This window comes from Pseudopodoces humilis, chromosome 1 (genome assembly GCF_049639895.1).
Source record: "Pseudopodoces humilis isolate 2021_Gansu_Grassland_sample_001 chromosome 1, ASM4963989v1, whole genome shotgun sequence".
NCBI lineage: Eukaryota > Metazoa > Chordata > Aves > Passeriformes > Paridae > Pseudopodoces > Pseudopodoces humilis.
In genome coordinates, this window is record NC_142200.1 from 129,554,789 (window position 1) to 129,569,765 (window position 14,977).

Below are 14,977 nucleotides of genomic sequence, written 5' to 3' on the forward strand. Positions count from 1 at the left end.
AGAGAAAGAAAGAAAGAAAGAAAGAAAGAAAGAAAGAAAGAAAGAAAGAAAGAAAGAAAGAAAGAAAGAAAGAAAGAAAGAAAGAAAGAAAAAGAAAATTTCTAGAATGAATCAGTCTATCCATGTGTTAAGTTTTACAACTGGATTATAAACCCTTGGGAATATGATGTCTATAACGGAAATGTTTATACATCCTTAACTACAGCTGTGCAAGCAAACAGCGCTCTAATACAGCACACAGATAAAGATTTACACTGGAAAAAGAGAAAGCCCTTTACATTTCAAATGTAAATGATACATAATTTTGAGGCATTGAGTATTTCCTATTATAGTAGAAATACCCATATGAAGCACTGAACTGTATGTATTGTCATTGCTTCTGGTCTTTCAATCCCTTCATTTATGCTGAAAAATTGCAAATCCTTTATTCACAGAGCATTGAAAATGTATAAATATTTTTGAAGAGGTTTCACAGAATTTAAAAAGCTCTGGTCTTATTTGAATCAGCCTGTGATGTGATCAGAATTTGTGTCAATTATGAAATCTCAGAGACTGAAGCTGTTTTAAGCAAACTGGGTTTTGTTCTTTTTTGTGGTGTTTTATGAAAAGAGAAATTTCACGCAATAGTCTCGAAGGAAATATAAGACAACAACTTTTTCAAATTCAAACCAATTATTGTACTTATTAATACATAACTGTTGTATTTTAATAGTCTAACTGCTGTTAAAATACAGAAAAAAGACTTCAGCTCAGGCCTGCAGGATGGATCTAATAGCATGCCAGTATCTATTCACATTACTTAGGCAAATATGTGCCTCCAAGCAAACACATTCAAATCAACATTAGTTTCCTTGTCCTTCTTTCCCAATCCTGATCTCACTGCATATGTTGTAATATAATTGCTTCTTCTAAGCATTTGGATTTCATTAACTACTTGTAAAGAAAAAATCAACTTGCAATTTTTTTGATTGTAAAAGACAGGATGCAGATCATTATAGTGACAAAATTTTTAACAGATAAGCTGTGACTTTCAGGAAATTGAACTGTACTCCAAGCAGTAAGATTGAGGTACAGTCAAACATTTTAAGATGCCTGCAAGTATCACAATTTGCAAAATTGTCTGAGATGTTTACAAACACCAAATACAAGCAGAGTTAATCTTCCTGTTGTTCCCTCTGCAGTAATCAGGAGATGGACTCGTCCACCAAAGCCACCAAATTAGGCTCCTAGATCGAACTGGACAAGCCAGGAACTTTTCTTTAGACTATTGAAAGTCAATTAATGCAGGCTGCTGACACTTAACCTTTGTGGAGGCCTGAACTGGCTTCAGTGCCAGCTTTATTTCTCATTGCAGGAATTGGGAAGTTACTGCTAACCAAGGAGAATCCAGTAGTACTGCAAAGTGAGCTACAGGGTCATGGAAGATGCCTGGCACTACAAAAGTACAGATTTTGACTCAAAGGACAAACACTGATGGCATTACATTCAACAACTAATACCAAAAAATCCTGCTGTATTAAGAGATTCTTCCTCCTTCTGTCAACCATAATTTCAAAAGGTGGTTTTGTTTGGCTTTTGTTTGTTTGTTTGTTTGCTTGCTCTTTGTTATTTTGGGGGTTTTGCTTGTTTGTTTTATTTTGGTTTCTTTTGGTTTTGTGTTTATTTTTTTGGTTTTGTTTTAAATGAAAACACTGGACCAAATGGGTTTGGGAAGGAGCAGATAGAGAAAAAACTAACAGAATGGAAAAGTGAATATAAACCTAATCACATTTTGGGAAAGTGACCATCCAATGGATTTTGCAGTTGTAGACACATTTCATTGCTAGTTAAAAAGGATATTGAAAAAGCATTTGGATTTCTACTCTATTAATAACTCTTTTCCTTTACAGCAAGGAAGCTTCTTCACCAAAATATTTTTTATCTTCAGTTTCAGTGGTGAACTTGGAGATGTTAGTCTCTTGCTGATTAATTTCTTGAACTCCCTGGTAAACTACCAACAAGACAGGCACTTAGTAGCAAAAATAAAATTCTGAATTAGTACCAGAAAGAAAACAGCAATGCTGGTATAGCAAATGGCTTAGCTTTCCTGCAAAATTTTTGGTCAAAAGATAGTGGAGTAAAATTCTAACTGCTTTTCTGGCAAGACAAGTTGTTGACATAGCTGAAACCATCCAATTCAAATTCTGCAAGCTTTCTTCAAAATATAAAAGCTATTAATTGCTAAATACAGTGCAGTCTAAATATCCTGTCCACAAAGATTCTACATGTGCTGAGAAACTTCTAGCCAAATTAACACAGATGATTACTTAGAATAATGCCAGTAGTGGTAGTATTCAATCTGAATGCTCATCAGGCAACCTTTCTGGACTTTGAGCATAATACCTTGATATCGATGTCCATCTGGTGTAAATGTGACCAAATTCAGAAAACATTGAAAATTTAAAAAAAAAAAAAAAAAAAAAAAAAAAAGTGTGGTGAAATTACACTGATTTTTTCCATTGATAATTAAGATTACAACAGTATGGTCAGCAGCTCACAGCAATGACCAGATGGACCTGGCAACAGGGGATGATTATGTGGAAGCAACACTCAAAAGTGGAGTAAAAATAAATTATTTAAAAATTTCCTAATTTTTATAGATGAACAGAGAAAACAAGATTCCAAACTGACGGCCCAAAGCAATAACTGAGCATTTCTCCATGAGTTCAATACGCTTGCCAACTAACACCCCCAAGAAGAAAATACTACACTATGCAGTTTCTCCCTATTTACAAGAAACTGGCAATTCAAATCTTATTTGAAAAAAATAGAGCCATTCTAAGTTAGATATAATAACTTCAGCATACCCTTTAAGAGTCAGAAGTGCAATTTAAAAAAATACTTACTTATTCCATGCTTGTCTAAGGTTTTTAGGGCCATACTGCGTAAACCGTTCTGTAAGAAAAAGGGGTATATTCCATTACTCCACTAAATCCAGGATTTATTTTTTAAAAATAATTATTTACTGTCAATTTTCATAATTTCATCATTTCTGTGTATCTCCTGCAGCTCAAGTCCTATGGAAAGAAAACTAACCTATAAGCAATTGCCATACAAACAGAGGAAAAAAATTACCAAAACAAAACACAAAAACCAACTTGTTAAACCAAGTCACACCAAACCAGCATGAACTAAAGCTCATTTACTGTGGCATCACCAGAAATTGAAAGTTTTACAATTATTTCTAAAGTATTCTTTGATTGCTACTGGAAAAAAAAAGAATCCTCAAATTAGTATTTTTTTTTCTTCATCACAAATACAATTCTCTACAGCCTCACTGTCATATTTTTTTGTTTCTCAGGGTGCATAAGAGTAAGCATGGGTCTTTGTGACACACAGGGGCAAACAGAACATGATGGACACTAAGAAGTCTATTTTCTAAAGAATACATATAGATAATGAACAGAAGTAACAATTACAATGACAGCTTATTTACTCAAGTTCTTCAAGTTCTTCTTTTACTTAAGTTCTTCAGTTTAGATAGAAGGAGTTTCTCACTCATATCCAAGATGCTTGATCTGCAGTAGGACTCTGGTTGAAAAAGGAAGATGCTAAGTAAGCTGCTGCAGAAATGAGGGGTCAGTCCTTCATTAGCCTCTTGGACAGGAGCTAAGTGGCTCTCAGGTAGCAACAAACGAGTTCAGCTGGAGAACAGCACATTTTCCATGGAGATCCATTGCACGGAAATCCTGCCATGAAGACTGGCACTCACCATGACCAACTATCCTAATATTATTGCATTAGTTGCTGTGAAGAAGTTCTAAACTTACAAAACACTCCAAAAAAAATATACAAAAACCTGCTTCCTCTCCACCCATGTACATGACATTTAATAGAGCCACTGTACAGCTGCAACTGTATTTTTTATATATAGGCACACAGATATGCATGCTTCTTACTGTGAAAAACAGCTGTAAAGGTACAATCCTTCAAGCAGTTGTGTTCAAATTCCTGTATTTGTATACTTGCTTGTATCATTTCTAAAGTTGACATGTACACTTCATACACAGTCAGTTCTAAAGATGCCAAAACCAAGGCAGAAGCAAAATCCTAGCATCAATGTGGATGCTTTGATTTTTTTTCTTATACCTATTTTTTAGCTTTTTTGCCCCTTTAACTAAAAAATGCGGAAGCTTCAAATCTCATTGAATTCACTGTTGGAAGTTACTGAGAAACAATAACAGACTGATAACAGACACCTGCACACTGTATCTGAGGGCAACTTCGTGCTCACAAGTCTTGTTGCTTTAACCATACTGATGCAGTTAAAGAAATGAAATCACTCCCTTTTAGATATGTGTGACAAGTGTACTGAAAACTGGAAGCTACATGACTATAACTCTTCAAGTTTAGTTTGCAAACAGGAATTACATACATATATGCAAACAGATACCCATAAAAATTGGAAAAAAATAAAGACTTTTGGTATTAAGTAAATTGTCCAACCGTAACACTGTCAATTCATTTATGACAAGGGACTGAAAAATAAAATGCAGCCAGCTAGTGCTGTGTAACAACATGTCTGAGATACACATGGGAGTTCAGCTAAATAATAAACTGCAAACTTAAAAATTAATCTATTTTGGTGCAGAAATATCTGGGTGGAAAGAGAATTGAACCAACTTGAAGCACTACTGAAAAGGTAACCTGGACCTAGAGAGAGACAGATTTTGATCTTATCTGTCATTCTGCAATATGTTTTGGTCAGATACTGAGCTGATTCAAACTGGCACAGCAACACTGTCTTCAACAGAGCTACATCCACTTAAAACATTTGAGAAGTATCATATACAAGATATTTTCTTGACCAGACTATCCAGTATTTATTTTAATCAATTTAAGCTATTTTTACTGTGGGAGGAAAGCCCCAGAGTCAACAACTTCACCAAATTGCCTTAAGGCTTTAATGCCCAAAGATCTGTTCCAGTTCTGCAAAAAACCTGAAAAACTATTGCTATGCCAGATGAAATTTTACTGAAAAAAATGATACACTGGATCCAGTTATGTAAATGCTATAAGGGAGACACATGAGCAAAACAAATTTCTCAAAGGGATCTTCCTTTGCTGTTCCAGTCTAAATATCTTTTTAATAAGTACCTTATATATCATATTTATCAGGCAGGGAGAGGGAAAACTGGGGCAGAAGACATGGAGAGGGCAAAACCCTGTCTACAGAGAGGCAAATGTTTAGTTCATAGTCCTTAATTCCAGACTCTACTGAATATGTTGTGACTGCAGTCTATGCTTCTAACTACTGGTATCAACACTTTCTACTCAAGCAGATTAGAGGCTGCTTACTTTACATGCTTTATACAGAAAGAAACCACACATTGATAAAATAATAGCTCACATTTTTCTATATAATTTTATGGTCATGGCTCCAACCAGAGTCTTACCAACTTTCATGGACAAGATAATTAGATGGGACTATTGTGTTAATGAAGCCCAGCCTATGTACATGGCAGCTTTTTATTTTTCTGAACTTATCCCTTGGAGAAAAAAGAAGCAGTGAAACTAGCTGATTTTGGTTTCAGAGTTGCCAGAACGGAGAAGCTACAATAATCTTGTCCTTGAGCTCCTCCACCATGGTGCAGTTTGTCAATCACAAAATGACATACCTAAAACCACCAAACTTGCAGTCCCAACAGAGGCAAAAAAAGAGATAATTTCACAACTTTTATCTGGGCATCTCCTGCTTGTGTCAAATTTATCACAGAACCGTAATTCAGTCTCACAGTTACATCCCCAAGTTTGCTTCTGAGTCACTTTTCAGAGTGAGTAACTCTCACACACCTGTATGAATGCCTCTGGCCTTTACTGCTCGATTGGTGGAATAAAACCAAATCTAAACCTATTGTCTGACTGTGACCAGCTGCACAAAATTACATTCTATGATACTTTCAAGCATGTAGCTTTGATATTTGTTTTTCAGAAGCTATCACTGACATGTTCATAAAGAACAGTAACATAAGTCTGTATGTGTGATGGGGAATTCTGCAGAATTACCATGAATGCTCCCCCACAAAAGAAATCTTTGCCTGACACACTGAGACACAACAGTACTGGCAATGACAATCTTCCCACCTTGTGGAAGAAACCCTATGGAGCAAAAACTTAATATCCCTCCCTCAGAACTGAAAAGCAAACATGAACATGTGAAAACACCATGCAGACACTCACATGATCACCCAACCACACAGCCATCCTCCAGCACATGCAAACCACTCTCAAGAACATAAGGTGCACCATCTTTCCGAGGCAGCTGCTCATTCTCATCAGGCTGAGATTAAAGAAATCAAAAATTGTATGTTTACAGATCAGGATTTGATTTCAGATGTATTTTGAATTTTTATAGTTCAAATTGTAGGCATGTGTACTGAAATTAAAATATTTTTAGATTATTATTATTATTATTATTATTATTATTATTATTATTATTATGTAGTGTTTATTTTGAATTAAAACTCTGGAAGGTCAACACAGTAATCAAATCTGAAATTTAAAGTTAAAATTTTTATTTTAATTTCCTTTATGCAAATACTTCAATATTTGCCGATCTTTTGAGAACAAATTCAGGCAACAAAATTTGATCCTCTGCATTTTTATCCCAAATATGCATTCCTCATCCTCACTTCCAGCTATGTCTCACTGTTGCAGAGCTATTCATATGGGTGCTGTATTTCACCCAGTAAAAGGTGAATTTTTGCTTATGTGAAACAAAAGAAGGAAGAGCTTTTTAGTTTTGCTGGAATCACACAGCACCTTAGAGTGTTTACTGTTTGCTTCTTAGAAGGCCAAGGAAGCCAAATCTTGACTAAGTGCCATGTCCACAATCAAATGCAGTGTAAAGAGATGCCTGTATAGGATGGCATAAATGAGAGCTAACATACAGTATTTCCATTTGTTAGTGGAAAGATGTAGCAACATCTTCCTGTAGTGCAATTTTTACTCTCAGGATGTCCCAGGAGTATCCAAAAGGACTAGGCTGTGACTTCCACACCCCAGCACCAGCCTCAGCCTCGCTATTCTGCTGGGCACTGCACACAGCCTGCCCAGACGAGGTGAGTGGGGCACTTACACAGACATTCTTCTGGCAGCACAAGGATCTGAGCTGCTCCTGGCTTCGGACCTTGCAGCACAGCTTACTCAGTGCCTCATCTGCCAAGGAAGTTTTTAGGACTGTTCCCCACAAACAGTAGCATTGAGAGGCTACTGGAGTAACAACTGCAAAATGGAAGCAGTAATGAGCAACCAGAGGAAGAGAGGGAGGTAATTTCTTGAGCTAGTTAATTTGACAAACTTGATGCATCAAAAAAATTATGTTTTTAAAACAACTGCTTCCAAATTCTGGACAGTTTGAAGACCTAGAGGGAAAAAAAAAAGCCTGCCTAGAAAGTTCATGCATTACACTCAGCAGTACTAAGTGGTCTTCGAAAAAACAGTAATTTTTTCTTTCTTTCTATTTCTTATTTCCTTTAGACAACCACTCTGTAGCAACACTGCTGTGTGTGCATACTCACTTGTGTGCCCACACATATACCTACATGTTCTGCACTGCAAGCATCGTTATCTGCCTGATAAACACGCTCCATCTGACAGCCCCGCATCAAGGGCGGGTTCAAACGCAAGCGAGCTGCAGCAGAACTCACTAGTGAGCTTATTAGCAGACCACTGCAGGAGCACTGGTCTGCTGTGAGAATTGAAAAAATAAGCACTTGCATTTTAAGTACCATAAAACAAGATGAGGGGTTTTTTCCTCTTTTATCAGTCAGAAAAACACATGAGCTATTATACCATTGCCACGTTTGCTTTGAAAAGACCTAAGATAGGCAAGAAAAACCACAGAAGAAATGAGAGGCAGAATACATTTTGGTTTTTTAGCTTCTTTTTAACGGTATTGATAATCTAGTCTAAACCAAAGAAAAAATGCAGTTTAACTTCAAGGCATTCTTTATGTTGCTAATCAAAACATGATGGCTAATATGCATTCCTTGATTAATGTTCTTCTCTATTTAAAACCAAATGTGATTAGCTTAAATGCAAATATTTAAACATCACCATAATTAATATTTTGAAAAGTCTAACTCGTTATGTCTTTGATAGGGTTTTCTTTACATTTAATTTAAAAGTCTAACATGACTAACACTGTATTGTTATATATATGACATATACTACTTTTAGTAAAGATTCAGTGCTAAAATTATTCAAATTATGTTAGCTAAAGATATAAAGACAAGCATCCATGTTGACAAGAAAATTTTCAAGCACTATAACATTTGCACCCCTAATGTGCAATTAGAGTTTTTACTGAAGTTAGGTCACAACCAGAGGATTATCAAATACATGAGCTAGACTTTGGAGTTTTGTATGCCAAACATCTTTAGAAAAACTACAACTCCCTCCCCTCCATTCTGTCCCCTCTTCTCCCTTCTATTTCCTTTAGAAGAGCACAGCTTCTGTAAAGAGGAATAATAGCTGCTGTTTTCTAGACTGAGCATAAGTAGAAAATGTAATTTTAATACCCAGCATTCTCTGAAGCATTGGAGTCCTACATTAAATGGTTCCATCCTTTAGCAGAGCTCACCTTGGCTCCTCTGCACACATAATAAGTTACTTTAACTTTTCAGCTTAATGTAATTTTGTTTAGAGAATGGTAAAAACACTGACAACTCTGCTTCCCTTGGGTGGTGGATACCACAGATTGAAGAAACACTAAATAATACAGTTTTGTTTTGGCAATAGAGAGGGAGGATTTTGAAATTAATTCCCCTTTACAAATAGCCCTCCTTTTTTCAAGTGCTCAAATTCTTGAAGATTACATCCATACCAGTAATTTAAAGAGCTTGAGACTGTTTGGATGAGACCATCACTGTCCTGTAGCTCTGCTGCAGCACCTCCCACTTCCACCCCATACAGGAGATGGGGACATCTTACAGTCTCCATCCCACACTGACTTCCTAACCCTAAGGAAGCTTCCTAACACCCAGGAATTAATTATTTGCAAGTGCTAATTGTTATGAGGCATACCAGAGGCCACTCTGACAGTCTAACAGCAGAGGCTCTCACGTTGCCTGGGAACATTCCCTGGCATCAGTGGTGATGTAAACAGGCAAAATACTGATTTAGCACATAACAAAATGTTGGCAGGCTTTGGAGAAACTCTACAGGAAAAACTGCTATGAAAGTTTGAAAAGCCGTGTTTTCTTATGCAATATGCTCATGTGTTTGTGCCAAAGGAGTTCAGTCTCTCAGTCCAACCCTATTCTAAATGAAGACTTAATCTTTTGAAAAAAATCTGGCTCTCAATCAGCTGTTAAGATGCATGTAGGCAGATCACATTTCTTAACCAAATCTGTATTTATCGATCACCTGAGAAGTAAAGTAGAATTCCTGAGTTAGAACACCAGTTCTGCCGTGGTTTTGTCCGTCATAGACTAGTGATGTTTAAATAAATCCACGAAATGCCCATCAGTCCCTGGCAAAATCCATGTTATGCACTACTTCCTACGAAAGCTTTTTCTCACTGCTTCTTTTTGTGTTCTGCTTTCTCTTTAAGGAGAGACTCTTTCTTTTACCTCTTTTCATCCCAGCTTTAGGGATTCTCTTTTAAAGATCAGTGCTTAGCAGATGCTTCCATTGTCTCATAAAGGCACCTTTTCAGGTGTATTACTCTCTGATTGTCTGTACAATATTGTGAGGCTCAGGCTCCTACACCATCAGCCCATGATTAAATATTTAATTTTCTTTCACCTAGGAACAGTATTGTAAAGAAACTGATGCACAGTGAACCAAAGCATTCTCATGTTTTTTCCACCTTCCTAACAAGTTCCTTCCTCTCCTTGACCATTACCATCTCTTCATTGCCACACACAGTTCATTTATCTTCTATTGTGACCATATCTTATCTTCTCCCACTTTACTCACTGACAGTACCTCCTGATAAATCTCTACTTAACTTCCCAGGATGTTACACAGCACCAGTCCCAAACACTAACTGAGAATGTCAGAAAAGTGAAAACTTAAGTGTAGATATTTATTCAAAGGCTTCTCCTGCTCCTCTATTTGGACAGGACTCAATCCAGGAGAAATGGCTGGAGAGGGGAAATTGATAGGGCTGCAGACTGAAAAAAAAAAGGGGAGGTTTAATAACAATGAAGAACATAATGCACAAAAAATCAGGAAGACTTGGGCACAAGACTGGCAAGGAAGCAGCTTGTTTGGAAATACTGCTTTATCTCTACTCATATAGGAAAGACATAGTTAATGTCTACTTTAATTCATTCCTGGAGATAGAGGCCCAGTGATATGACTGGTGTTTGAATCTGTTTTAGCTCAGCAAATCCACATACTTCCTAAAGTATTGCAGCAAAAGAGTGAATAGTGAAAACATGTTCTCCAAATCTAGGGGATCATATTCATCACTGAAAGTGTCTCTGTCCTGTCACATGGGGCTTCTCGTGTGGGGGAAACATCAAGATTTTACTGAAACAGCAACTAGCACTTTTTCATAATTCCCTCAAACTTTTTTCCTCTTTGAGAGCAGATAATTACTTTCACAGTGATGCAAAATGACTGGGTTTCATTGGTGATGAAACCAATGAAATGATGATTCCTGAGTACAGGAAGACCCCTCAAGATTATAGCATCCATAACAGCTTCAGTGTGAATCACAGAGGTAATCCAAAGTTATTGAAATATTCCTGAAGTATTTCAGGTCTCCCAATTGCATTTTTTAGATTGTCCTTAAGTAACTTACAAAGCAGGACATGTGTGCAAGTGTGTCTGTGCTCACAGGTGCAAACACAAACTGAGAGGAGGAGGCTGCAGAACAGAAAAAGCTCAAAGACCAGGCCAACTTTTAGATTTAAATATCTAATCTATTACTTGAATCATTTGTAAGACAGTAAGTTATCGCAAAGCAGGCAGATAAAATACAAGTTGTTTTCTGACTTTTTAAATGGCAAATAAAACTATGACGATTTTATTTTCACTATTATAAGCTGTTAAAATCACCTAAGTTAGGGCTCTAAATGACCTAGAGCCAGCCACAATTAGCTTTGGGAATGTAAATATTTTTCAGGCTCAGAAATGTTCCTACATATTAAGATGTCAGAGATCATAGTTATTAAAGCACTGGATGTTTCCCATAAAAATTAAGACCCTTGGCCACGGTAGTAGAGACTAATACCACATTTTCCAGACATGTTTCTCCTAGTAAACTGTGATTAGCTCTCAGCAGCTCAAGACTGTGCCCTATCAAACCACAGTGTGAAAATTAGTTATTGATGTCTGTATGCAAACAAGAAATACAATGAAATTCTGTTTCAACTCTCAATAACCTTCCCAAATCCACAGGCACTTAATGTGCTCAGCATTTTTAAAAATATAGTAACCATTTATCACTGACATTTCTTTTCAAATGCTTTTGTTTTATGCTTACACAACTCAAGTCTATAGAATCAAACTCTTTCCTGAGAGAACATTGGTGACATCCTCACCACCAATGTTGTCTGCACTTCTCAATTTAGCACAATTACTGTTAGCAGCTATTTATTTCAGTTTTAAAACTTACTAACACAAGCAAAGGACAGGAGTTACTTAACCCCATATCACATATTTAAACACAGTAATTTCACAGATCTTCAAGAATAATGGAATTGGTTCCGATTTGGCAAGACATTTCAGGATACTTCATTATTTTGCTAGGAAAAGGAACAGATTAAGTCATCTTCAACTTTCATTTTTGCTCCTAATAAGTCAGTCAGGAAAGCTAGAGTGTAACAGCAATTTCAGACCATCAGGGAGGGGAGCGTGGCTGGTTGAGCACCTGTAGAAAATGATGCAGCAACCTTACCAGAAAGCTTTTGTGCACAGAACAGCATGAAGGAAAGCACATTTTTAAGAAGTGACAGAGAACCTGGTGTCCTTGACCAAGCATCTCCAACAACCCTAATGGTCTGAGTAAATAGTATTCATTCCAGCCCAGCCCATGTGCAGAGCATACCATAGGAGCTGGTACCGCAGAATGATCCCAGAGGGATGTGTTTTGCTGCTCTAACAATTCCACATTTACCAGCATCAAATTCCATTACTCAGTTTTGGGGTGTGAAAGCCAGTTTTGGTTGTCCAGTTAGATGGTGCTTTCTATTGCTGCAATTTCAAAAAACAGCAAATAAGGAACCATAAGACAAACAAAAAAAATCTTTTTACCAAGGTCATCAGTGATGTAGGGTACACAACACAGTATGTGTACAGAACAGGGATTTTATTTTTTGAGTGCTCACAGACCTCCACAGTGTAATGGAATGAAGGAGCTCAGTAGTTTGCAATAACAGGCCCTAAAAAGATTAAATGATTGCCAGCAAGAATAGCAGTTACTCTGACTTATGAATCTACATACTTCACAGACGTGGAAAGGATCTGAGAGAGCAAAGGCCATGTGCAGAAATGGAGAAAATACTGAGTAGCTATCTTCTGTCTTGGAGGCACTTTTCCTCCTGTCCCCACTCTCCATTTGTATAAATATTATGTATTCATAGCTGAAAAAATCTATAGTCTGGGATGGAGAAAATAGAGCAATTCTAACACAATGCCTGTACAAAAATTAGATTTAATGAAGTGCCTACAGCGGATTTATTTCCTGATGTTCTTTTGTGGTAATAAACCTACATCCCTTGACACACTTGGAAGACAAACTGAAAACTTAAACCTGGAAATTTCTTGGCTGCCATCTACTGTTCAAGACTTTCCTGTATCTCACAGGAAAACAAACCAACCCAAACAACAATCACTGACACCTTCAGGCTTTCTTCTCTTTACTATTCTTGCTAAAACCAATGTTTTTGGGCTGCTTTTACTGACCACTACATTTCTGTAAGGATTTTGTATTTGCTCACTTTTCAATCAGTATCAAGAATGAGAAACACAAAAGCTTGTGAACTTAATGACACACTGTTTAAGGGAAGAACACTGTAGTATTTTTAGTATTTCAGTGAAAGACTGCTAAATTTTCTACTAATTCACTTGAGAGCACTAGAGTGTGATTTCACTATACAGCAGTAAGTCAGCAGTGGGACAGAGACTGAAAAGCAATGTGCAAGAAAGCTGTCTGCATTCCTGTTTTTCAAGGGTTTGTGTCTCTATCAGGGTAAGCTCTACAAGATATTTCTCACTCTCTTATTTTGAGAGCTATCTAGATCTACTTGTCATTTACAACTCCTTTGCTTCTTCTCCTGCCTGCTCATTCACCTGCTTTGCCATGTTTAAAAAAAAACTATTTCTAAGATCCCCACTCAGAAGTTCAGAAGACTCTATATATTACAAACATAAAGATGCATACATGTGTAGAAAAACGAAGATGACCACATCCTCCTAGTCTCTAGGAGACAAACTGCTTCCTCTCACAAAAAGGTATCAGATGATGAAACAGCTTTTCAAAGATGGTTATAAAGTATGACAACTGCAAATACAACACACATTGAAAAATTGAACCTTTGCAGAAAGATACTAATAGATGATCTAGTAATAACTTTAGCTTTCACAATTTCTTCTCTCAACTTTTTAATTTCCTTTAGTATACATCAAAGTTTGGTGCGCTCTGTTGGAAAAGTAATCCTGACTAGAAAATCAGCACACTAGCAGTCTGAAAGGTACAATAAATATTCAGTGGCTGAGGAATGCAAGCAGGTCAGGGCTCATACTGTAACAAACAGAATAAAATTAAAAAGAAAGCAAAGAAATGAAACAAAAGAAAACCCACCCTGAGAACAATACAAAGTAAGCAGCTGGAGGAAGTGCATTACAGTCCACACTCTGCACACCAGGTCGTTTTGATCACTTCTGGTCAGGGATGTAATTATCTCTGTTGCGTACTTCCAGAGAGGGAATGTGAAGGAACTTGGTGCTTCAACCTACCTGGTTTGAAATGGGGTAAAGAGTGGACTCCAGGCCACGTATCTTCATTTGGTGTTCCAAGTACCTGTATACAAAACAAAAACAAAAACAAAACCACACTGCTTTAATGGAAAAGACATAACAAGTCATAGCACTGCAGAAAGCACTTCAAATAGGCCTCTTAATTGGGGGATGGGAAGGAGGAAGAAGGTACAAAAGGTTAAATGATTCAAACATTTCCAAGGTACCAGTGGAGTCTGTAAAGCAGATGGGAGTACTGTGTTCCTGTCACACTGCTTGTTGAACCAGTGGATGTTAAAGCTACTTTTCATTCACAAGTATCAAGCTATCTGAGAGCACTGGTGCAACAGAAGCTAGATAATTTAGCTCAGAAATAACTTCAATCCCTAGAAACTTAAATAAGATAAATAGATAATGAACAAATACTAGGATAGAAGATTTGCACAGATGGTAAAGAGGATGATCAAGAGTGTGACATGAACAAGAATGCACTGCAGAGAGCTGTGATTTCAATGTGGCTGCAGTACACATAAAAATAGTAAATTCTTAGGAGATACAGACTTTATTGACTTCTGCATTATGCTTTGTTTCTCTTCACTTCAACTGTCCTCCTTCTTGTAATGTGTCAGACCAACTTACAGCATCAAAGTATTTACACTTCTCACATGCATCTTATATTCTCTGTTCACATGAAAAGTTCACTCTCTGTGCCCTTGACTCAAGTAGTAATTAAAGTGAGAGAACTGCTATAAGTAGTTCTCCCAAACCTTGTTTTGCTTCATAACATGTAACTGTCAATGCCTGCTTTAAGTAAAGCCAGGAGGAACACTTAAGTTAAAAGCTCTAGAAACACATTTTGGAACGAACTGTGGAATTTAATATTTCACTAGTAGGATCTTTCTTTTCAAAAATGTACACTCAATTTCTAACATGAATGAAAATGCTAGATTCTTTTGAATATTTGTTATAAGCTCAGGCCCTGGAATAAAAGATTGATATTCTGAGTGGAAGTAATTCACATTAC

At 36.9% G+C, this 14,977-nt stretch overlaps 1 protein-coding gene across 4 annotated transcripts in view; it reads right to left on the minus strand.

Moving 5' to 3' along the window:
* Nucleotides 1-14,977, minus strand: part of CDK14 (cyclin dependent kinase 14) — a 311,069-nt gene that overhangs the window by 86,485 nt on the left and 209,607 nt on the right. For all 4 annotated transcript variants that reach the window (XM_005518789.3, XM_014248691.2, XM_088059192.1 and 1 more), the window contains 2 exons: nucleotides 13,954-14,017; nucleotides 2,886-2,934 (listed from right to left, as the gene is read on the minus strand). In XM_005518789.3, coding sequence (XP_005518846.2) covers nucleotides 2,886-2,934; nucleotides 13,954-14,017 — 113 coding nt within the window. The remainder of the gene's footprint in view (nucleotides 1-2,885; nucleotides 2,935-13,953; nucleotides 14,018-14,977) is intronic.